General features: G+C 39.9%; 1 protein-coding gene across 1 annotated transcript in view; it reads right to left on the bottom strand.

Moving 5' to 3' along the window:
• Positions 1 to 18,057, bottom strand: part of vil1 (villin 1) — a 29,434-nt gene extending 11,377 nt beyond the window's left edge. The window contains exons 1-13 of the mRNA XM_041263001.1: positions 17,671 to 18,057; positions 14,613 to 14,709; positions 13,233 to 13,307; positions 11,923 to 12,119; positions 10,942 to 11,050; positions 10,597 to 10,707; positions 9,917 to 10,119; positions 8,386 to 8,464; positions 7,904 to 8,002; positions 5,714 to 5,867; positions 5,194 to 5,294; positions 3,986 to 4,123; positions 3,087 to 3,245 (exon numbers count right to left, since the gene is read on the bottom strand). Coding sequence (XP_041118935.1) covers positions 3,087 to 3,245; positions 3,986 to 4,123; positions 5,194 to 5,294; positions 5,714 to 5,867; positions 7,904 to 8,002; positions 8,386 to 8,464; positions 9,917 to 10,119; positions 10,597 to 10,707; positions 10,942 to 11,050; positions 11,923 to 12,119; positions 13,233 to 13,307; positions 14,613 to 14,687 — 1,500 coding nt within the window. The 5' untranslated portion in view covers positions 14,688 to 14,709; positions 17,671 to 18,057. The remainder of the gene's footprint in view (positions 1 to 3,086; positions 3,246 to 3,985; positions 4,124 to 5,193; positions 5,295 to 5,713; positions 5,868 to 7,903; positions 8,003 to 8,385; positions 8,465 to 9,916; positions 10,120 to 10,596; positions 10,708 to 10,941; positions 11,051 to 11,922; positions 12,120 to 13,232; positions 13,308 to 14,612; positions 14,710 to 17,670) is intronic.
• Between the last annotated feature and the right edge of the window lie 8,361 nt (positions 18,058 to 26,418).

Below are 26,418 nucleotides of genomic sequence, written 5' to 3'. Positions count from 1 at the left end.
CTGGACACCTCCTTTTAAATTCTCAATTCTACATAAAGCCAAGGAAATCCATTTCAACATTCTACACAGGATTTACCCAACCAATCTAAAGAGAAGCCAGTACCTTCTGAATATTTCCACTCTGCAGTTTTTGCAGTGGTTCTGAGGACTCTATTGAATACTTGTTTTACCAATGTAAGGTAACTTATCGCTTTTGGAAAGTGGCTTTATTTGAAAACAAAACAAATGCAAACAAAAAAAAAAGAAATGCCTAACCCCTTTTTTGGGTCTAACAGTATAGCATCCCTCTCTAAACGGGGACAGGCTACTCCTGTTTACCCCGATTTACACACCAACGCAACTTATTTCGTTTTCCTTACTTTGGTTTCTTCATAAATAATCAACTCCACTCACGTTCCCCCTAATACCTTCTCATCGTCACCACTCTTTTAACACTCAGGCAATTACATGATTAAACAATTAAGTCATATTAATAAATCAAACAATGAACCTACATTGGAGGTAATCCTGCCATCTGCATCATCCCCAGGGTCTTAATGCCTCCAAATACCCTTTCCGATATAATAGCATACCTTTTCAACCATAACATTGATTCTTTTTAAACCCAAGTTTGTGGTTTAACCTTTCTTAATCAGAGGGCTCCCAAGTGGAGCATCAAGTAAAAGCGCTCCACATGGAGTGCAGGACAATTGGCTGAGCACTGCCCATGTAGGGAGGGCTTAGGTCAGCAGGGGAATCCACAGCTCACCACCCATCAGCAACCCTGCGTCCGATAGGGCGCTTGTGGTTCTGCAGAGGAGTGGCCAGATCAGGGGGTGATACAGATAATAATTGGGCACACTAAATTGGAGAGAAAACCGGGTAAAAAATTGGAGACGACTAAATTTAAAAAAAACAAACCAAATAAAAACATTTCTTAATCAACCCGTGATAACCACTTTACATTCATTTGTTAACTCTCTGATTTTTATCTCCAGACTTTGTTTATCATCCAGTTGGTTTATGTTGTCTTTTCACACTTTATTACTTTTGTTTTGTTTTATTTTAAACATCTCCTCAAAGATTCCTACAAGCCTTTACCCAGATGGAGTGTGCACTCTTTACACCCACAACCCCACAGCTGCCCAAGTTTGATCTGGAATGTACACACCCTCACAAAATATATATAACTTTTGAAAATGTCTTCTAGAGAGGCCGTGAAGAGCTTTGGGGAAATTGTATCTCCTTGACGAACTCTTTTTTTAATCTTGATTTTGTCACTGTTTTTATGGAGTCTTACTGTGGATGTTGTATTCTTGTATATGGTGCTGATCAAGTGTCTGTACGTTTTCTCAATTCCTTGTTTTTTCAAAGAGCTTAATACAGATCTTGTGTAAACAGAGTCAAAGGCTTGTTCATAGTCAATGAATCCCAAGCAATGTGGCAGTCTGTATTCGCTGCTGGTTTGAATCACAGATGCGTTCTTCCAGTCGTTTGGCACTTTCTTTTGTTTAATACAATCTGTAAAAATATGCAATATTATTTTTGTCATCTCTTCACCTCCTTCTTTCACAATGTCAATCATGATGCCGTCTTCTCCGGGTGCAGAAAGCCGATCTTCACATGTATAGCATGTTTCACTTCTTCCAATAGAACCTCTGGAACTTATTCCTCAGGTTGCGTTTTTTCCGTCTCGTCTTCGTCATCTGTTATGTTGCTCTTTTCATCTTGATATCATTTTCTGTAAAAGTCTTCGACTCTCTTCAAAATCAATTAGCGGTTCTTGATCACACACACACACACACACACACACACAAAGAGTCAATTATCCAAACTAATTAGGACCTATACTAGTTTGTATAATCGAACAGGTATTAATAACAATTACTCTACCTTTATTAATGTATATAATAAAGTTAGCATACACAAGTAATTAGTACACAAGTACTTATTGATAATATATAGCCAGTACGCTATTCAATCACATTAAGCACACAAAATTACAAAGCTTTATAAATCATTAAATGTATGCAATTCAGTAAAACTAAGGTATTGAAATACTGTAAAAACATACCATATACCAAACTTTGAAAATCAAAGAATACAATTCAGTACAACTTTGACACATTACAGAAGTTTAGAAATCATTAAACTTCAAAAATTCATTAAAATGTTTCTATACTTTGATATTTTCTGTTAAGGCATGGTAATAATGTGCAATTGAAATTAATAAAATACAAGTTTTTAGCTGCTTAATAACATAGACAGGATCTCTGTGCCTTACTGATGAAATAGAAGAAAAATCAAGAATGAGGTGACTGTTTTAATTAGCTTAACTGCAACAATTTAAAGAACACAATGCTTCATGTAAGGTTTAGGTGGTCTGAACAATTCTGTAACTTTCATTTGCCTCAGTCTGCTGGTCCTTTTTTTGGCAGCTAAATCTCGTAGCCGTTTTAGCAGCAGCAGCAGCTCTGTGCGTAATACACCACATGTAATTCATCAAGTGATTACAGGTGTGTTTGATGATTAGACAGTACGGTTGATCAAAGATCGGATAATTGACTCTACAATGAATTTGGCAGATCAGACTCTCTATAGAGAAAGTGCACACCTGCAGTTAGGTTACATCTAGACACACCTGGTATAGAAAACAACATTTTTTCTAGCACGGAAAACAGTAATAAGGTCATACTTTTTAATAATACACTTTCTTGTCAGCGGCTTTATATTTGTTTGACAATGTATACGTAATTACATGCAAGGGGTCTTTCTTTGATGGTCAAAACCCCAATTAACGCATTCTTATATTGAGAATACGACACAGTAAAAATTTAATATGGTAGTGAGAAAGTGGGGTTCTCTTTGATGTGTCCTGGTATACAGCAGGCAAAAGGAGCATTCCGATTGGCTTAAAGATCATCAGCAGTCTATAACAGATTATAATACACATATAATACACAGTCTGAGATGCCATGCATGTACTTACAAGCACTCATATTAGTTATATCCACAAGGGGAATTTAAAAACAAAAACATCCAAAGGTAAAAGCTCAACCAGATTGGCAAATAGAGGCGCAAATGAATGACAATGAAAGAGAATTCACCTCATAAACCACCATCTTTCCCCTGAAGACAGCCAATAGATGAGGAGGCTCCTTGCCCATTGGTACTCTGACCTGAACCGGCTGCCCATTGTATTTCTGATCAAGTATCACAGCCTGGAAGGCTGAGGCAGTGATCTCGTCCTGACTGGCGTTGCGACCCTGAAATTCACAGTAACAGTCAGGGATTACTGGGGTATAAGGGGTGGAAACTAGATGATCTAACTGATCTACTTTGAAAAATGTCACTTCTGCATAGTTTTCTATGAAGACATGCGTAACATTGCATACACTTTGCTCTGCTTCCTAATAATATATTATAATTAATAGTACATTTTTACACATGTTAAATAATGTAGAGATTTCAAACTCATGAAAAAGGTATCTGACAAAAGTCAAATGCTGAAACAATTAATAAAACTTTGAACGACAAAAGAAAATCTGGGATGCACTGTGTTTACGGACTCTGTATGCTGTCGGTGAGATGAGATGAGGTTAAAAGCTCTAGAACCACGGATGCAGAACAGCCTGTTACTTTCACATATTGTGCTAGGTTTCCAGTTCATATCTTGCCACTGCCTGGTACACCAGCTTTATAGTATCACCACAAACCATTGATAAAATGAATGATAATTGTGAGTAACAGAATCAGGCTAGGTCTATAAATGTGTTCTCTGTGCTCTTACCATGCCCTGCTGAGTAACTAAATAAATCATCTGTGTTTGTGGTGCATGCTCAGGGTTCTAAAACTGTTCTCTTAACCCTTTCAAACTATAGGGAGATATTAAATATGCATATGGTTTAGTGCTTTGCCTGGACACTGAGAAAGCATTACCAAATAAAGTAAGCATTATTTTTACCCCTCAGACCCTTTGAGTTTATATGGTGAATATGATGCTGACCTGCCAGATGTAGAGAATGTAATTCTCTTTGTTGTTAACCAGGTACTTGTATAGAATGAGGTAGCAGTCCCCTCCGTAGAAATGGCCCAGCCATTTTTTCTCCACAGGGACGGGCTCCAGGTTCTCTATCCTCCATACCTGAAACAGAAACAGTGTGAAGAGTAGCTGTGCTGCTGCCGGTCTTCACTTCTATTGGTGCAAATAACTCCAAACCAGACTGTAACATAAAATAAGCAGTCCTGTAACTACTGTACCTATGTGACACTTTACATGTTATCATATGCAGGATCTGTCAAACCACATATCCAATTGTGTTGAAACACGGGGTATTAGATCATGGGGATACATGGGAAGGCTATCTGTCTCTACATTTGTCCATCTGTATATCATACTTACAGTTTTACATGCATCTTGAAAACACAATAACTTAAACCATATAGTGTAGATCAGTCATTTTAATATACCATGATACTAACGTCTAATTTCATTACCTAATAACATTTCAAATGACACTTATCCTATTTCCATTAAACTATTTATTGTCATATGTACTATTAATGCCATTCGGTACATACTGTGATAGATGTCACAGTCATCAGCCCCTTCGTAATACTGAAAGCTCTACTTATGGATTTGGCTGGGGACTTGTTTATTCAGCAGTTGCATGCAGTAGCAGGTTAGCTTCAAGTCACTGAAAGAGGTCCAATAATCAGCAGTACAAGTAACTCTGAATACACTCAGTTGTCAAATACAAAATAATTCATTTTTGTATCACCTGTTGCACATTCTGAAAGACGTGCAGCAGTGGATAAAGCAACCAGTAGTCATTAGAAGATTTTGTATTTTAATAATCATAACGAAAATACATCATTCAGCTAATTAACCTCTTGCTAGTTGGTCAAAATCCCAATTAACACACTCCAACATTGAGAATAAAGTGTGGTGAAAACACAATATGATACTGCTGATGTCATGAATTTGGTTTCTATGTGATGTGTTGTGACATATAGCAGACGAAACATGTACTCTGATTGGCTGAAAGATCATCAGCAGTCTATAAGATTATAATAAACACACAGTCTGAGATGCCATACATGTACGCACAGGCTCTCATATTGGTTATGTAAGCTCTCATACTCAAGGCTGTCAACATATACATCCTTCAAGACCCTTCCATAAGTGTGGAGCATTACCCAAACATAATTTACCTCCACTTCGCCTGTTCCATCATCCACCATCCTCTGTTGCGCTGCCACCTCTGGTTTCGCATGCATGGACATTGCATCAAACTTGATCTGCTCCACTTTAGCTATAATGGAAATCAAATTCAAAGAATTAAAGAAATATGTCACAATGAAATAGTGCAGCGAGTCTACCTCTTCAAAACCGTGTTCAGTGGCAGAGAGGAGTCAGGAACAGGAGACGTAATTTCAGAACCATGGTCAGCGACCAACAGTAAAACAGGGAGGTGTCAATGGTGGCCAGGACCAGCAGACACTGCTTATAGGAGGGAGGCCTCGGCTGGCACACTGCAGCAAAGACTTAGAATGTTAATCTAGACAATCCTCACCAATCAAGTCCCTGCTCTTTCAGACAAAGAATGGCTTATTATCCCCAAACAAGGCTTGTCCCATGTCTGTGACACTAACTGGAACACATGGAATAGGAACTTTAATTGATTGAATCTGTCTGCAATCTGTCTCGGAAAGAAAAAGCTGTGATTCTCACCAATCTTTCCCACAGTATGTGTATTTCCAGTGCCCACTGTTAGTCCCTTCACTGTCCACTTTTGAAAGAGCTGTTTAAAGACAGCAGACTCTGAGCCATCATTTACAGTTTCCACATTGGTGGAAGATGGATAGCCTTTGGCTTTTTTATAACCCTGTAGTATAAAGAGAAAAAAATATTTACAATACTGTGCAAAAGTTTTAGGCAGGTGTGAAAAAATGCTGTAAAGTAAGAATGCTTTCAAAAATAGACATGTTAATAGTTTATATTTATCAATTAACAAAATGCAAAGTGAGTGAACTGAAGAAAAATCTACATCAAATCAATATTTGGTGTGACCATCCTTTGCCTTCAAAACAGCATCAATTCTTCTAGGTACACTTGCACACAGTTTTTGAAGGAACTCGGCAGGTAGGTTATCCCAAACATCTTGGAGAACTAACCACTGTTCTTCTGTGGATTTAGGCAGCCTCAGTTGCTTCTCTCTCTTCATGTAATTCCAGACAGACTCGATGATGTTGAGATCAGGGCTCTGTGGGGGCCATACCAGGACTCCTTGTTCTTCTTTACGCTGAAGATAGTTCTTAATGACTTTCGTTGTATGTTTGGGGCTGTTGTCATGCTGCAGAATAAATTTGGGGCCAATCAGATGCCTCCCTGCTGGTATTGCATGATGGATAAGTATCTACCTGTACTTCTCAGCATTGAGGAGACCATTAATTCTGACCAAATCCCCAACTCCATTTGCAGAAATGCAGCCCCAAACTTGCAAGGAACTGCCTTCTGCTACAGCCAAATATTTCAAATCAGTCCAGAGCACCTGCTGCCATTTTTCTGCACCCCAGTTCCTGTGTTTTCGTGCATAGTTGAGTCGCTTGGCCTTGTTTCCACGTCAGAGGTATGGCTTTTTGGCCACAAGTCTTCCATGAAGGCCACTTCTGACCAGACTTCTCTAGACAGTAGATGGGTGTACCAGGGTCCCACTGTTTTCTGCCAATTCTGAGCTGATGGCACTGCTGGACATCTTCCGATTGCGAAGGGAAGTAAGCATGATGTGTTTTTCATCTGCTGCAGTAAGTTTCCTTGGCCGACCACTGCGTCTACGGTCCTCAACGTTGCCCGTTTCTTTGTGCTTCTTCAAAAGAGCTTGGACAGCACATCTGGAAACCCCTGTCTGCCTTGAAATTTCTGCCTGGGAGAAACTTTGCTGATGCAGTATAACTACCTTGTGTCTTGTTGCTGTGCTCAGTCTTGCCATGGTGTATGATTTTTGACAGTACACCTGACTATATGCCTACAAAATCCCTGACTTTGTGCAAGTGTACCTAGAAAAATTGATGCTGTTTTGAAGGCAAAGGGTGGTAACACCAAATATGGATTTGATTTATATTTTTCTTCTGTTCACTCACTTTGCATTTAGTTAATTGATAAATATAATCTATTAACATGTCTATTTTTTAAAGCATTCTTACTTTACAGCATTTTTTCACACCTGCCTAAAACTTTTGCACAGTACTATATATATATATATATATATATATATATATATATATATATATATATATATATATATATATATATATATATATATATATATATATATATATAATCCATATATATTATAGGATCATTTCCAGAAATAATTCTACTTGTCTTTGCCCAGTTTAAAGTAAATATATGCAATCAGTTATTATTAATAATAAACATTTTGTGTAAATAATAGTTTTGTGGAGAATGTTTTGAATTTGTTAGTTACAAAAAAGTTTAAGGAACATACAAAATGAAGTAAAATAAATATCAAAGAAGCATTGGAGAAAGTGGGATTTTTGACCTTACTACTGTAATAAAATCAGTGGAAAATAGGGCTTATGATCACTTTCAGGTAATGTATGTTGCATAAATACACACATGTCCTGCAGGTATGGTACATCTGCAGTTAAATTCTTACCTAAATATTGAAGAAAGTATATTAAAATGCATGCAACCCTTCAATTCCAGGTATACCTGGACAGCATGTCTACTGTATGCTCTTTAATAATGTTTAAATAGTTTGTCCTTTATATTTTCTTTAGGTACAGTGTTAGATTTTGCAATACTGCATCAGACAGTTTTTACTGCAATGCTAAAGATTTTAAGTGCTGCAATTATTCAGTGTCCACTGATCTGAGTCTTTAGCTTCACCTCACTCACCTCTGCCCTAGCCAAGGATTCTGACCTCTCCTTCTTGGAGGCATTCTTCCCTTTCCACACAAAGATCTTGATCCCACCCTGGTCTAAGAGGTAGCAGTCCTTTAAAGAGAGTGAACAGCACACTCAGACTGGACTATTGGATGCCGCAATGATTGCAACTTTATCTTACTGGAACAAAAAAGAATTGTCTAAATCATTGCTTATTGTAATGATACATTTACATTCTTTTAAAGAATCCAGAAAATATATCATAATGAAAAAAAGCAGACTGCGACACCAGCTGGATATGCTAATATAAATGACATCTTTAAGTATATGATCTGTCATTGCCATTCAATGAATTATAACACTTGTAGCTTCTGTACTTTCCTTTAGTTGGGAAATTTGAAGCTTCACTTTCCAGTCTGCAAATCTATCAAAACCTCCACACGTGTGCAGCTTCTCTGCTGGTTCCTGTTCACCAGTATTCTTGCACTACTCACATCATGATTCAGAAGGTCCTGCGTTAGAGGACTCACAGCAACTTCCTGCACCACCAGATTCCCGTCTGCATCAGAAACACTAGAGAACGGTGGGGTGGAATTAACAACACACAACTAATGCTATGACTAAAACAATGGTATTTGTGGGTTGGGAGTACAGTAACGAGAGCACAGAATGTGCTTAAGTGCTTAAAAATGCTTCAGGTATTAAAACAAGATAAACACTGTCTATTTGAGGGTGATTCATTTGCTCACATTATCCAAATAGTCTTATAATGAGCCTGCCAACCATATCCTATGGAGCTTATTGCAGCTGCCACTGGACAATTTGTTCTGTGTCTTCACTTTTAACCAGACTGCTCATTCTGATGCTGTGCATCCTGAATGACAGCCAACGCATTTTCTGCAGTAACACTCCATTCTGTGCTCTTCAGCACTTCCTTTAGAACTATCTGGTGGTTGCCATGACGGAGGGGACCATAGAACAAGGATCACCTATCTTCCCAGGGAGTTCATTGAAGGATTTAAACAAGAAAGAATTGGGAGAAAAATCTAGTAGAAAAGTGTGGGAGTCATAGCCAGGAAGATTCAATCAACATCAGGCTTTGTTTCATGTGTACAAATTAGGAGCGAGCCTCAAAAGCACAAACAGCCAGATATAACAGGCAGTATTACTAAAGGTTGCCATAACCGTTGGTTACTATGAGAACAAGGGGAATCTATCTTTTGAACTTAATCATAAGTTTATTAGGAAATAATTCATTTTAACAGATTCAAATTACTGAATCTAAAAAAAATTAAAGTATCATATTGGTAAGGCTTTTTGTTTTCAGTTTTTATTTTTGCTCACATGATGTCTCTTTAAAAGTTATATTTGAGCCCTCTCCATTTCTTAATTAAACTCTTGGAAAGGCATTGACTGTGAAATAAGATCACTTTAGTTTTTTTCTTCCGTAACTTGAATGAGACTATGATTCTGTTTCACTGATAATGTAAAAAAAAAAAAAAAAAAAAAAAGCTGCTCCTTATTTTTAATTCAAACCGAACACAAAAAACAAGTTCAGTTAAACTACTTTTCCTGGATTTAAAATCTTATTGACTCATTGAAAAAATGTTATAACCTGTTTTGCAAATAACAGTTTCCTCTTAATTATGATTTAATTAAATCAATTTAACTTCATTCGCTGTTTGAATAAAAAATAAGAAGCTGCCTTTTTTTAATTTTCAATGCAGCAGAGTAACAGTCTCAATCAAGTTTGGGGAGAAAAAATAAAGTGAACTTGTTTTACAATCAGCACTTTTCCCAGAGATTAACTGAACAGGGTTAACAAAAAAAAAAAAAAAAAAAAAAAAAACGAAAAATGAAGAGCCCTGCATACTGGGTATCAGAAAAAATATTTTTTTCTTTCCCTTTCCTGAATTTGACCTTTATGTGACAACACTATAAGGCGTGGTGAGGTTCTTTGCCACTGGCACTTCACAGGTTCAAGTAATTTATAGTTATTCTTCTCTCCGTGACGCAGGTACTCACTGGAAGAGCTTGACTGCTGTTTTCAGCTTGTGATCGACCACCTCATCGGCAATGGCTGCCTTAATGTCCTTCCTCTCCCCGAGAACTTCATTCAGGAGTTTCATCAGCTCCGGGGAGTCTCTCTCGTTCTCCCCATCCACCACTGCCACCTTCGCCCGCCCGCCGCGCTCCCGATCCCGGATATCCTTAGCCAGGTTCATCCCCTGCACACACAGGAACAGTGGATGGATGGACACACCCACAGACAGATCATGAAGGATGAACAAATATATAAATAGACAGGCACATTTATAGACATAACTGTACACGTTGTGAGCTGGCGTAAACAAATAGACAGGCAGTTATACAAATGGACACAGTGATAATGGAATGAACAGGCAGGCAGGCAGAAAGGTGTTGGGGTAGACAATGAACTGAATATTTTATGGACTTTAGGTCAGTGTTATTGATGTTTTATTTTTGTTTTTTATTCCTCTTTGAAAAAACTTGCCTTTTTGCCTCAAAATAGGGTGCTCCACTGTTAAACTTAAAGACCACCTGCATAGAATTGACCCCTGGAGTCCTTTGACTGGACAAAAAATATTCTCACTGTGCTTTACTGCGCATTTACCATGGGGCAGTTCTGCAATGCTATGAAGTTGATTGGAGCTGAAGTTGGTACATGGAGAGAGTTGGGTTACCTTGATTCTCTCCATGCGGTTGCTTTCAGGTCCGTTCCACTGAATGATTCCATTCCCCAGGTCAAGCAGGAACACGTCACCCTTATTGAAGCTGTTCCAGCTCACCTCAACCTGCACAAGGAACAGGCTGTGACAGCGAGCAATGCTAGACATTTCCATGGACATTTTGCTCATACAGCTTATCTTCCTGACAACAGTAAATCAAATGATAAGAATATTTTAATAGAATCCAGTTTAAGGTGGATCAGGAGGGAGTTGTGAGTGTAAACACACTATACAAGATCAGTTTCCAGTGTTAAATATAGGCAGTAATGAAAACAAACCAAATGCAATGATCCTGCTCACCTCTCCTGCAACCACTTGCTTTTTGCCTTTGACATGCAGTAGGCGCTTGATATTGTAGGTGTTGGTTTCCACATGCTTCATTCCAGAGGCTACCCCACCCTGTTTGTAGCTGCAGAAAGGAAGGAAGACTCATCACGCACTGTATGAGTTTGATGGTCTCAGAAGATTTCAGGTAAAGGAAATTAAAATATCAAATGAAAAAGTAAATACCAAATATACCAAGCAAGATGACACATCTCAATGGACAATAACATAGTCAAATATTAAAATTAAATAAGTACATGCTTTGATTTTAAATTATTGAAATAGATCTGCATATAATTGACTGAAATTAAAACAAATGCTTTTCATTAGAAAAATGCTTTATAATTACAAGGGATAATTTATATTTAAGCATTACCAACTAAGTAATAATAATATTTACTGCACAGACACTGATTACTATCGTGTATCTGCATTATCAAAGTGCACATTGGATCATGTGTTAATGAAACAGGTCTGTAGGCACTCCAGTAATAACTGCCCCGACAGAGACAATTACATTGATCCATACAGGAAGGCTTTCCATTTAACTGACATGCTTCATTGTTAATAAGTTTGGAACACTGTGTGAGAATGCATATAATCTGTTCTTGCATGAAAACGTTAACATGCGCTCTTTTACAAGTCCATAGATATCTTCGGTTTTGTAAAACCAAATGCATTCCACTGGCTAATTCAAAGTTAAGATGTCTTTTATAGAAAACGGGTAAAGTACATTATTATAGAAAAATCCCTAGTTTGAGACTAGAAGGGGCAATATAAAGTAAAATGATATACAGATAATATATAGAACTGGAATTATATGACTTTATCCCACTTTTTCAAGTTTACTCCTCATTCTGATTGTTTCAGTTCTATATCCAGGTCGGCTATGGCTCTGTCTTGTGATTACATTATATACAGCAGGAGTGTGTTACTGCCCCCTCCTCCCCTTCTCACATGATGCCTTGCTTGAAGTACCCCTTGAAGGTCTCGCTCTCACTGCCCTGCACCTCCCGGTGCTGCACAGCCACCCCTCCCAGGTGATCATCTATCTGGGTGGTGTAGATGGCAGCCACTCCCTGCTCGTCCTGAGAGGAGACTTTGCCCAGCCAGTAGTGAATATCATATTTGAAATTATTGCCAGTTTTGTGAGTCTGTGAGGAGAGAACATGTGCTAGTTAAACCCGACTGAAGAAGAGTCAAGAAAACTGTTACAGTAATAACATTGAAAAGAAGAAAAGCAAACCTGCACTACAGATATGCTCTCTATCTTACTCCTGTGTAGTATGAATGATTGCATTTAAATATATTTACACTCAATCCCAATCTTCATCTGGGGGTGGGATATTCCTAGGCCTTCTTACCTACACAGACCGCTCGCCAATAATTATCTGGGTATCTCCAAATGGTGACTGCCAAAGTAAGTGTCTCTTTGAATCTTGTACCAGTTTCGGCCATCCCCAATTGCAGATCACAAGGAGGTAAAATTAAGAAAAGATTTCCACCAGGTTATTCTTGGTAAATAGATAACTCATGGGACATATATCTGAAATTACCTTGTGGTCTGAGGGCCTAACGTTGGAGGATAACGTGCATGGATTGACTGGAAACCATTGCAAGGCATTCATTGAAATGTATCTACTTGTCATGCCAATTTTTTAATGTCATCGTGTTACCCAATAAAATTCCCTCAGCCACCTCAACTGTTAAAACAGAGAAACCAGCAACATGGTTCATATTGAGAGGGGCCTGAAATGGCTCTGGTGGGATCTAATCTGACAGGAGAGTAAACCTGACATCTCTGAATCACCTGAAAATGGTCATGTAAAATGAGTTCCAATCTAGAACCAGGAATATTAACAGAAAATACTGTAAACGTTTAATCTGCAGCTTGTTATATTGTGATTGCTAAGAAACTGAAAATTAGACATACTGTGACTGTAGTATGCAGTACACAGTAGCTCAATTGCCAGCCATTTAACGTAACACTTGAAATGAATGCCTCGTAAATAAGACGGGTGTTTACAGAATGCAGCATTCACAATATTTATAGTGCAGTGCTCCCTCGTCATAAAGAGGACATTTATCCCACAGAACAAGTTACAAGGCAGTATGGACATGCCTCCCATTTACCCCATAATGCCATTACACCAGCACTTGTCTTCTTGTTATAGGGCGGAACACAAATTGAACCTCCTTATACCTACGGTTCCTGACTACAGCCATATGAAGGGGGAGCACTGCATAATGTGCTAAGAAATACCTACTGATAAAAGGATGTAGCTGTCTCCTTCAAAGAAGTTCCCATAGGATTTTGGAGGGACAGGGACCATCGCCATGTCCTGGAACATAAAAAGACCAGCTTGGATTATGTGATTAACACCTGCATTTACCGGATTACATTTTATTTAAAGCAAAGAAACACAATATGTATTAAAATCCTGTACAATGACTCAATTCTCCTTTGTCACCCAGAAAATTAAAAAAGTTTACCACTGTTGCGTGCAGGTTACTCTTATGCATTGCATTCCTTTTTGGCTGCAGTTTGAACATTAATGATACTGCCCCACCATGCTCTTGCAAAGTAACAATTTCTCCGACGACCTCTGACATAAACACCATAGAGTAAAAAAACCAAAAAAAGTTGTAAAGTAATTTTGACGTTACCTCTAGCAATTGTTGCTAAGGGGTTGAAAACAACCAGAAATCAGCTCAGAATGAAGAAGCATGGATTTTATGCCTGTTCACGACCGTGATTCAAAAAATTAAAATCAAAATAAACGCTGATGTCATGTTATTTAAAATGAATAACTCTGGGTTCAAGCAGTTGGATGATATGAGACAACACAAGTCTTGTTCATATGCATGGTCCTGGGGTAAAAAAAATGTTATATTACAGACACTCCTACTTACATACTGTACAGAAATAGCTGCCGCTGTTAAATGACAGAGTGTACCAAGACATTTCTTCAGAGGTAAAAAACACTGTTTTTAAAAGATAAACAAAGCTAGCAGTAAGAATACTGTATGGTTGGATTGCTAGGGAGTATAATTATTTTAATGTTCAAACGGCCAAAAAGAAAGTAAGCAGTACATCCGAAAAAAGTTGAAACTTGCGCAAAACAAAGGCAAGCAAAACATTAGTAAACGTTCATATCTGTAAACATTTATTTTAAGAATTGTATTATTTATATATGTGTACAGTGCTGTAGGTTGACATTTGTAGTTGTTGAATACCATTGTTGTATTCCTGCTAGGAGTAACAAATATGCACATATTTGTATTATTATTATTTGGATGCGTTATTGATTAAAGGTCCCTTGTATTGTCAATCTAGTCCACAGAGCCTGCAGCTCAGGATTCACAACTACACCAACAGTCCACGCATTACAGGCCTCCCTGGCATGAACACTTAATGGGAACCTCAATTAATAATTTCACAACAGAGTAATATTACAAACCATGAAACTGTTGAACTGTATGTGCTTAACACTTTTGTTACAAATACATACCTAAAACATATATGTATTTGTAACTGGTTTTATCAATAGCAGGCCATATGTATTATTTACTAAAGGTTGAACTTAATCCATTCAAGAGGGTAGTTATGCCAGCTTCGCAAGCTGGAGCAGTAAACTACCTCTTACCTCTATCCTCCATATTTGCAAGCCGGGGGTGGTCTTGTTGAGTGCTTTTGAAACCTTGGTTTTGACTTGTGACATGTTGTCTTTTTCTGTAATGAACCTGGAAAACAAAAAAATAGATCATTAGGTAATTACTGAAAAAATTTAACTATTGAGTTTGTCTGAATGAGTTTCCCTGAACAAATCTGCATTTTTAAATGTGTAAATGTAGATATTATAATGACATGGCTTAAAATAATCATGATAAGTTACTGGAGTTGTTATTTACAGGTCTCTTAATGGTGACCCTTTAAAATGCCTCTTTGTCTCCTTTGTTCAGTCACAAAATACACTTTCTGGTTTGAGTGTAGCCGAAGACAAGAACCTATTCAAATACTGGTCTGTAAAGCATTATGGATTTGGGCTTCATGATCACTTTGACCAAGACTTTGGTACCTTTTTGTCTAGTTTATTTATTTTTTATTGTTTAGGTTAGGACATACTCTACAAATTGGTACATAGTATTTTACTGTAAAAGAATAGCAAAGTGCAGTACGGTAAAATGAAAGCACAGAAAAGTAATTGATAAATGCTTAGAATAAGCCTGATATATAGTGACATTCAGTCTTTAAAGAATATGTGTATTTGATATTGCTGTTTGTACATATGAGAATGTGTTAAGCTGTACGCCTGCAGTACTGTGTTTCCAAGACACGCTGATGCATAACAATTGCCAGGGAGGTTCTCGGCCTGTCCGACTGCCTGTCTTTATGCCATTCTGCAGTTGAACAGTAAGAGTATTGGAATAGATAAATGTAACTTGGCTAGATCACCCTCAAGTGTCTCTAGAGAAATAAGAGCTAATGACATCCAGTGATCTGCCACTTTGGAGCAAGTTTCCTTTTATTTTGCTGGCAGTGCACAACAGTTCTTTGTGCTGGTTTTAACTGATAAAAATACTTTGGCTGATATATAACTGTGGCAAAGGAAACTAGAAATTAAGAGCCGGTCCTAAACTCATAGTGAAAGGAACTTTACACAGAACAATTGAGTAATTGTGACAAGGTACTACTCAGAACGATTGCAAACATCGTATGAAACAGAATGAAATAAAGATGCCCTCTGTTCAAAGTCTACACTGCAAGCAAGGTGAACCACACCTCCCGGTTATTCATACACTCAGCTGCATGCAGCGTCAGTGCTGTATGTTGTAATAAGCCCAGTCATTCTAATGCATGTATTATTGTTTCGCACATAATGATTCAATTACCACTCAAGAAGAGTTGATGCGCTACTCTGAAAAGGTTAAAATGAAGGATACCGTTAAAGTTTCCACAACCCTGATACTATGCAGGCGCCCTCTGAAATGGTTTCTTAAATCAGCTGAACTAGCAGTAGCCGATTTATTAAAAAATATATATGCTTCCCTCACAGGCCGGCTATAAATACAAAATTTGAGCTATCGGCATAAGGAAAAGTAGATCTCAGTGACTGAAGGACAGGCTCCACTACATCTCTCCAATTAAAGAGAGCTCATCCAATGGAGCCTGCAGTTTACTCAGTAGACTCCCAGTGCCATGGAAACATTCCAATATGTCAATTAAAAAGGCTTAGTTTCCAAGCTTAGTTTTTAGCTTCATCTGAGTGATATCTTAAAGAGTAATAAATGTGTTTATTTATGTATTTTCATTTTTATGATCACCCATAACTATAGAACACTGAGTGGTAGGGTATGTAGTAAAACTAACTGTGAGAAAACTTTTGACTGTAGGTCTTTAAAAAATGTTTTTCAGAAAAATTGTTTGCATAATTTTGGTGTTATTGCCAGAAATAATGTTTTGAAATCGCATCCCAATTTGGCCCTGCATTTGCTAATAACCAGGGGAAATACCCCATAAAGCTTATATGCACCGAAACACTAACTTCAGTTTGTTCTTTTTTTAGATGACTTGCAGCATTTATTTTAAGAAAGAGGAAACGCTACTATAGCATATACAACTGTACAGTTTACTTTTGACATTACTCTTATCTGTAAGAACATTAACTTTAAAGTACTGTGTAAGAAAACAACAGGCATTTTCCATTATTGCTCCCGTTATCATATCAGCGAAGATATGCATTTAACAATTACAACTTTCCGTCCTTTCAGTGACAACCTAGTGCCTTAAAAGGTAGTCCTAGTGAAAGCATGATGCTTTGCATTATCTGCACATTGTGATTGCTTTACCATTACTAAAAAGCTACATCAAGTTGAGTAGGATTCACCATTTAATAAATGTGATTTTATCTGTAGCAGGTAGTACTGCAAATGGGAGTGGAGTCAGTTCCTTGAAAGAGGAACTATAGAATACAGCCACAGAAACACCTCTCTGAATATGGTCATGAAGTCCAAGGGTTCAAAGTGTACTTCTCCTTACCTGTACAGGTACAGTCTAGACAAGAAACTACCAAGCTAACTTTGTTAGTTTGTAATAAATCTGCACTGCTTGATACACTATCTTTTTTTTCCTATCAAGCTCAGTAAGAGGTGCTATTCTATTTATATAACTACGTGCACAACTCAAAATTAAAATACAACTACCATAAGAGCTTTTTTTTAACCAATAACACTAACAGCAATATTTACTTTAAAGGAACTGATTTTGTAGTGACAGGCCTTGTTGTTCTTTTTAAATGATAAGTTTTGTTGTATATCTAACTCCATTTTCAGTCTGTGAGTTGTATAAAGTATATTTATTGTGCTGGAGTGTATCCTTAAGTGGTACATAAAAAATAAAATAGAAGAATGCAATAAGTTGTGCTGTCTCAGTGATTTATAAGTGCATTTTTATCTACATTTTGCTGACATTCAGGATCGCTCCATTCACCCAGCTACTGCTAACATTCTTCAGCACTTTGATCCCCTTAATCACTAAATCATTAACAGCTTTTCAAATCAACCCTCCAGCACCATATAAAGCTCAGAATTGCCAAAAGAACGACTATGCTCCCGTAGAACACTATCCTTCACTTAGCATAATTAATAATATGTTATATATCTATAAAGTTTCTGAATGTTTAGACGAAGAAATGCAACCCTTACCTGGCGTTGATTGGTTAGATGGTGGCCCGTTGATCTGTCTGTGAGAAGGTGCAGCAGGAGTCAGGGAGGGAGCTGCTTACTGCAAAGGTCTTTTTTTCTCTTTACAGCAGGTGAACTTTGCCTTGTGTCTTGAGCCGCCTCTCCGCTTTCCATATATGGCTGCACAGGCGGTATCTGCATACAGTTGTTTGTCATCTGTACAGGCGAGGGAGAGATTGTCACACATCTCACATTGGGCTATAGAAGTTTTCCTGTATTTTCCCTTTTTTTCACTGCGACATACTGTAAATTTTAATGCAATACTATGCTATCAGAATTTTACACCTATTTCAGAGGCTTAGCATACAAGGGTACTGAAATTTCGCGCCAAACTATGTGGCCCAAAAGTGCAAGTCAGTGTCATCTTAAAAGTGCAGGCTAATCTAAAAATGGCCAGCATCTTAAAAGGGTGGCGAATACAAAAAAGCATGACAGAAATAAAAACTTAAATGTTGCCCATTTTATTTCCATCATACGTTTTTCTGTATTCGCCACCCTTTTCTATGAATTCGACATGCATCTTTGTAGATTCACCTGCATTTTTTAAGATTACACTGACTTGCACTTTTGGGCCACTTTACCAAACAAACATGTTCGCTTCTCGTTCTCATTGGTCAGGTTCCCTAGTTACGCCTCGTGTAGCTCCAGAATTGGATTCAACTTCTGTTAAATGATCCGGAGCACAGGGTTGTCCCAGCAGTGTCAGCACCAGTCCCAGCAGTTTCAGCACCAGTCCCAGCAGTAGTAGCATCAGTCACAGCAGTGTCAGCATCAGTCCCAGCAGTGTCAGCACCAGTCCCAGCAGTGTCAGCACCAGTCCCAGCAGTGGTAGCATCAGTCCCAGCAGTGTCAGCACCAGTCCCAGGAGTAGTAGCATCAGTCCCAGCAGTGTCAGCATCAGTCCCAGCAGTGTCAGCACCAGTACCAGCAGTGTCAGCATCAGTCCCAGCAGATCTCAAGGGCCAGAGTTGAGTACCACTGATGTGGACATTGCAAAAATGGAAGCCAATTTGCACTCTACACGCCCCCATCTGAAAATTCATTTGGCAGGAAGTTGAGTCTGGTGAGGTGCACTGTGGACTTTGTAGTTTCTCAACAGGAGATTATACAGTATATGTCTTTCAAAAAACAAAGCTATGTTGTTTAATAATGAAACGGAATGCCATTTAGCCAGTGTGGCATTGCAATGTAATACAACAATACGTCAGGGATAAAATGATACCCACTTGTCTGTTGCTTAATGTTAGTTTATAGTTTATAGAATGTAATACTAGTAAACTAAATGGAGGTGTTTACACATCTGAAGGTGGCAACCTTATCCACATACAAGATGAAGTTACTGATTTTGCTATTAACAAGAGTATCATTATAGGGTGGGCCAGTCATGCAGTCATGGGACTTGGTGCAGCAATTTCTATTGCTCTCTTTTAAAAGTAACACTCTTAAAGTTTGTATAGTAAGATGTAAACAACATCACATTAAGATTATCTATACCATTCAATGACTGTAATGAAACTAGCAGGAAGGATATCGTTTTGAATTGTACAACATCTCCCAATGTTCTACATGTATTGTATACTGGTATATGCAATGTTTGTAACACAGTTACTGTATCAAACACTTTTAAAATATTTTATATATGTATTAGTATGTATACTGTTCTTATGTATTATTTGTTAATAAATTACTTACCTTGTTTTTATTAAACAAACAAAAAATCAAAGTTTCAGTGCACAAAGCACACAGCCATGCATGTCACTTACTCGCACACTGGACTTCATTATTCTTGATGCCTCATACAGTTTTGTTCAGCTGAACCTGCACAGCAACTGTGCTCCTTGTTTTTTTTTTCCTTTTTGTAAAGGAGAGCAACATGTGAGACAGATCAGTATTCATAGCTTCCACAGCTTAACTAAACTCGATACCAGCAATGAAAACCCACTGTGGGGATATTTAAAAGCAAGTTCTTTTGTCCAAATACATGTTGGCCTTTATGCGGTTGAGCACCTCACAAACATTGCTGTGCCCCTTTTCAATCTAGAGAGCCACCCAAGCCACAAACATTACATGCCCTTTTCTTATTTATGCCAGTGGTGGGATTCCTCTGCCTGCTCCAAAACTTTGTTGCTGGTTGTCAAAACATTCTTAGTAGACTGATCTAAAGTCAGCTTATTGTGAAATCTAGGCCAGGACTTCATTTTAGGGCTTATTAAAAGTATACACACAGTGCTGGAGTTGTTTAGCTCTCACTGATCTGAAGGAGCACAGTTCCTGAGTGAAAGGAGTATTTATGTCCTCACAGAAGTGCAGGACAATAGAGTCTGCAGCTTGAGAATAAGCCATGCATTCAACCACATTGTACGAGGCCAAGGCTGACAAGATTTTCATGGGTCCTCTTTTGCCTAATTACAGAAATCCATTGGTTTATATAATCCTGGCAGTCAGCCCTGCCACCCAGTTGATTAATATATTAAACGGCCTCCATCCCATTATTTAACAAAAATATTTTGTACTGCTGGTTTCACAGCCCCTGATTAGCACTAAATTTATTTCAGTTAACACTGGGTAGTCCAAACCGAAATGGTTAAGCCAGTGCTAATTGTGGGCTGTGAAACCAGTCACAAGTGTTTAGACAATGGGCCCGATTCATAGAGCTAAGCTACTACAATACGTGTCCGTCCATCCCTAGCTGAACACGGGTTCCCAAACATTTTTATCTGAGGTCCACCTATTCAGCTGCATTAGGCAATGCGGCCCACTATTAGCATTTCTTAATAAAAAAGACAAATTCTAAACATTTTTAAACCTGTAAGACTGTAAATAAACATAATCTACTTTTTTTTCATTTGAATATTATTTTTTCTTCAGCTGTATCTTTATACAGATATTATAATCAAACTTTAAAGAAATTAAATACACTTTTACTTAATGTGAAACATAGATGATGTATTTTATGTTAACTTTGAAAATATGTGCATCGCACCAGTAGCACTCATTATGCAGCTTTTGCAAATTTTAAGACTGCATCAAGCTTTTTTTTTTTTCTTAACAGTTAATTCTAGAATGGTCAGTATTATTTACTGCTTAATAGTTATTGACCAATGCAATGCAAGTATATTGTTAATATCTATAACATGTTTTACAGTGCGTACTTTGTAATGTTACACAGTGAATTTTATTTACAGTTAACTTACCACTGTATACAAATTCAATATCATGAAATATATTTTAGTTGATGCATTTTAATATAGCATGTCTTGTTTTATGTAAAATAAACCTATACTGTAAACCACATAGTACTATGATGAACAGGAAATCAGCTGTAAATAATATGGTGTTATTAGCAACAATAAAACAGCACACAAAAATACATTTGTCATTGATTACTGTGCTCCTTTTAGGGTGGCCACCTTTTCCACCAACCAAACAAAGACATATCTCTGTCAGCCTAGGTCTATCAAAACTGCAGTATACTGTAAGACAGTTTAACACAATAACATCAGATCTCGGTACAAATCAATAATCAGGCAGTATACACAGTCTAGTGCTCTTGATATTTTTAGCAATCAAACTTGCAAGCCATAGCAGACACAGTAAAATAATACATTCCACGCAATTCACTATTCATTATCATGTAAATTTATTGTGCAACACCACAGAAAAATAATAATTATCTCATGGTTAGGCTAATCTTACCTAAGACAAGTAGCTGTGGTGATGAGTAACGCTGTGGTAAATCAATGCAATTTCTTATGCTGTCTACCACTTTTTTTTTTCACAAATAATTTATTCAGACAGTCTCTGGATTTTTGAGCCTGAAAAGCTTGTTTGTGATGGTCATATAGGAGAGTTTTTACAGCCACTATGTAAATTTTGCCCCCAATAATAAATATTAACAAATGTTATTAATGCATGTTGAAAATTATCGACGCAGCGTCTGCCCCCTCAGCCTCCAGAACAGCGGAGTCCCTGCTACACACTGCAGGAGACCAAGAAGCAGGCCAAGGTACGTTCCCCACCATCGGGGACACGGTTACGGTACTGGTGCAGGGATCCACCTTCACCAGAGAGGACAAAGACCCGACCTGCCCATTACCAGCATGGGTAAATACGCTCAAGGTATACCTGGTCCACGATCGGCATCAGTTGGTGCGAGTGTCCAGACAATGCTGGAAGACACTGGATTGGTGGCTCCATCCCAGCAATTTACGCCTCAGATCTCCCCTCGGCTCCCCTCACAGAAGGGAAGTGGTCACTACGGACGCCTCCAGCATGGCCCGGGGAGCGGTCTGGAATGGGAGGGGAATAAGAGGTCAGTGGAAGGGACATTGGCAGCAAGTGCATATAAATGCTCAAGAGCTGCAAACAGTAGTACTGATGCTTTCTCATTTTCACCAGCAGCTAGCCCACAAACATGTGCTGATCCGGACAGACAACACTACAGTGGTAGCCTACATAAACCACCAGGGCAGCCTACGTTCGCCAGGCCTTCACCACGCAGCGCACAGACACCTGTCCTGGACACCCAGAAACTTGTGTTTCATCAGGGCGGTTCACCTCCCCGGTGTGGACAACAAGGCAGCAGACCTCCTGCCCAGAAGAGCTCTAGACAACTCAGAATGGAGACTGCATCCTCAGGTGGTGAAACAGATTTAGGAGAGGTTTCGTACTGCATGAGTCGACCTCTTCACCACAGCCGAGTCCACTCATTGCACCCTATGGTTCGCTATGGAGAGAGACGAGGGCCCCCGGAAGTAGACATGCAAGCCCACCCCTGGCCATAAGGGCTCTTGTATACATCCCCTAGTTTGCTCTCCTGTCCGACATGTTGTTGGGTCAACCTTGACAGCTCCCGCTATGCAAGGACCTCCTGAGTCAAGCATAGGGGCTATTATGGCACCCGAACCCAGCCCAGCTCCAACTCTGGGTCTGGCCTTGAACAGAGCCATCTATCCAGATGAGGTTTGCCAGATGAGGTGGTAGAGACACCACAGTTGGCTAAGGTGCCTAGTATTCATATAAATGGAAAGTTTTCCAAAACTGGTGCATTGCTGAAGGTCTAGATCCAGTGACATGCCCTATTGAGTCAATATTAACCTTCTTACAACACCTGTTTGATGCTGGAAAATCCGTTTCCACTCTGAAGGTATACCTGCCAGCAATATAGGTGTGCCACGACAAAATTGACCCTGTGTCCCCTGGGGCACACTTCCTGGCAGTGGAATTTCTTAAAGGGGCTTGGAGGCTTCGTCCTCCCATGAAAAGCATGGTCCCCAAGCGGGATCTGGAACTGGTATTGTGGGTCCTTATGGGTCCCCGTTTTGAGCCCATACATCAGCAGAGCTGCGCCCTGTTTCCTTGAAGGCAGCGAGAAGCCAAATGTCAGCACGCAGAATTTGTACATGTTGCCTTGAAAGGCGAAGCGCAGATATTTTTTGTGCGCGGAACGGATCGGGACGTGAAAATATGTATCTTGCAGGTCGATCGATGTGAATCAGTCGCCTAGTTGGACGGATTGGAAGATACACTGTGCTGTCAACATGTTGAACTTCCTCTGTTTGAGGAACAAGTTGAGGACCCTGAGGTCCATAATTGGTCTGAAACCACCATCCCTTTTGGGTACCAGGAAGTACCAAGCATACAGCTTTCTTCCATCGAAGATTGGTGATCTCCTGTTGAATGAGTATCGCCCTCGCTCGTTCAACAGTGGTGAGGAGGACACCCTTGAAGTTGAATTGTAGAGCATAACCTTGTCTCATTGTCGATAGCATCCAGGAGTCCTGGGTGCAGCCTTGCCATGGGTTATGTCCATTTATCAGTCCGGTTGTGAGGGGGGTTGGTGGCAGCCAGGGACCCTCAGGGGCGGTCTCCCTTGGGTTTGGGAGGGGGTGGGTCTTTCTTAGGCCCCGGCCTCGGTCTCCAGCTGGAGAACCGGTTACCCCTGGCTGGCGGTGGTCCCTTGCCACTGGCTCTTCCTCTGCCTGCTTGTTTGTTCTGGGGTGGGGGGTGGCGTTCAGGCCCAGTTGCGCCTGCACACTGTGAAGGCCACCTTGGGCACTGGCGGTAGGCAGGAAGGTGCAAAATTTCGAAGAGACCTCCATGGCCTTGTGGGACCTCTCCAGGTTCACATCAATGGTCGCCCCGAAAGTCTTCCCTGGTGTAATGGGGGCATCTAGCAGCGCCACCTTCTTGGTCTCTACGACCTTTGCTTGTGTCAGCCACAAATGCCGGTGAGCTACCACCATCTCATCCTCTGGCTCTGGTAGAGTACCAGTATGGCCATGGCTTTTGCTGCTCGCATGGACAGCGTTGCTGATGTGTATGCCTTCTTTAGCATCATGTCCGGTTTTCTGCAAGGCTTTGACGGGCAGGTTGGGTCCTTATCCCCCTTGGTGAAGGTGGAACCTTGCACCAGCACCGTGACCATGTCCTCGATGGTGGGGAATGCGCCTATGCATGCTTCTTGGGCTCCTGCAGTGTGCAGCAGAGACTCGGCTGTTCTGGAGGCTGAAGGTGCAGATGCTGGGTTGCCCCAGGAGGACCGCACCAAATCCAGGAAGGCCTGGCATAAGGGAAGGGCGTGCTGTGGGTTCTCTCTCTGCTGAAGGAAGCGGTTCCTCTTTCACTCTTGTTCCGCCAGCCATGGGATGTCCATAGTTACAGCTGCACGCTGCATTAGCGCCCAGAACTCCTCCCTCTGGGACACTCTGCGAAGCTCCGCTCGGCCGAGCTAGGGTGCCTTCGAGGCGACTGCGATGGTGAACATCTGCGCCTGCATGGTGACCTCCTGTCCCCTCGGGAAGGGGAGCGGTGCCTGCACAGCGACCGTCTGTCCCCTGCTGAGTGTCCCCTTGAGTGGTACCACCTCGGCAGTGACAATCTTGCTTCCCGAGAGGTGCCTGCGCCTCTGTACTGGTGGTGGAGAAGGGGAAGGTGACCCGGTTGTGCGGGAGAGTTCCCTGGTCACTGTAGCAGGGAGGGTTCTGGACGACCTCTGCGGAGGCTTTTGGACCACTGATCTCATAATCCCATGGCTTGAGGAGAGAGACTTTGCTGGGCATAGGGCTGCTCTCCATCGCTTTGTTCTCCTCGAGAACTTCCGACAGGGAGAGCAGTCCAGCTAACCTGCCAGTGCCTTGGCCGCGTGTTCTGGCCCTAGGCACCTTGCGCAGGATCAATGTTTGTCCTGCCTGGGCAGCTTAGCTGAGCACCGGTCACACTGGCAGAAGCCAGCTGAAGACCCAGTTGACTGCACCGACATGTTTGCAGTTGTTGTTGTTGTTTTTTTTTTTTTTTAAACTGTTGTACTCAATTAGCAGCCTGCAGGCAATTCACCAGTGCCGAATCAGCCTTCACTCACTTTGCATTTAGTTAATTGATAAATATAAACTATTAACATATCTATTTCTGAAAGCATTCTTACTTTACAGCATTTTTTCACACCTGCCTAAAACTTTTGCACAGTACTATATATATATATTGTCACCGTTTTGCTTGCCACACAGGCTATCACGGGTTCTTCTCCCTTCTGAATCACGACCCAACACACAGGATTCTACTGAAACAGCACTCACGCGCACTTTTAATAAACACCAAATGAAATAAACACAAAACAAACACCTAGCTCCTATTTGGAGCACTCACTAAACATAAACAGGAACCTAACTATCACGCAGGATGGCTAAACCGTTTACCTGCCACAAACATTCAAAAACACACCCTCACACAATACCTCAATACGACTGCTCACTCACACAGTCGGGCTGTTCTCTCAGCAGCAGCCTGGAACAGACTGGCTGCCTCTCTTAAATACCCTGCACCTGGCTCTAATTTACAATTACCACCAGGTGCAGGGGATTACTAAACAATAAAACAATTACACCATTAAACCCCATATCACCCAAATGTGCATTCTCACAAGGTTTTTAGCAGGGAAGGATTTTAACCCCCTCCCTGCTATCTAACAATATATAGTGACAAAGCTCCTCAGTGTTATTAGAACTTGTACACAAATGAAGTGGGAGACAAACACAAATCAACACACACAACAAAGTTCCTTCCAATAGGACGGTACTTGTATGTTTATTTCCTGGCCTGGACTGCCCCAGCATAGCAGGGTTCAGTTCACAAGTCGGGTTCTCAATAAATCAGGGTCAAACAGCCAACAGGGAAATCCAAACAGTTGAGGTCATACACAACAAGTCAAGTAAACGAAATCAATATTTGTCTAGCACCACACAACTATGATTCCACCAACCTTCACCTCTTACTCTCTCTCTCCACTTCCTGGTGTGGCTTGACCCCTTTTATGTGGGTTGGCCCCTCCTTGCAACTCTGCCCTTGCTGTTGGGGATTGTAGCTGTTTTCCAGGACGGCAGTCCCCTACCTGGACACCCCTCAGTGAGAGGACAGAGCCCATTTACTAGCTCTGCCCTCACATACCTGCCGTTAATCATCCGGCCCATTTGTTTGCCGCAATATAAATATATATATATATATATATATATATATATATATATATATATATATATATATATATATATATATATATATATATATATATATATTGGTTTCATGTCTTAGAAAAAGGACAAAAGGGAAAATAAACATTTGGGAACTTGCTATTTGTTTTATTATAGTGTTTGGGTCTTTTTAATTTTTGTGTAAATATAACATGGTATCACAAATAAGATTAAAAAAAATAAATAA

The sequence above is a fragment of the Polyodon spathula genome, chromosome 11 (genome assembly GCF_017654505.1).
Source record: "Polyodon spathula isolate WHYD16114869_AA chromosome 11, ASM1765450v1, whole genome shotgun sequence".
In the NCBI taxonomy this organism is placed as follows: Eukaryota; Metazoa; Chordata; class Actinopteri; order Acipenseriformes; family Polyodontidae; genus Polyodon; species Polyodon spathula.
Note: the sequence above shows the minus strand (reverse complement) of the source record. Positions and strands in the feature narration are given on the sequence as shown.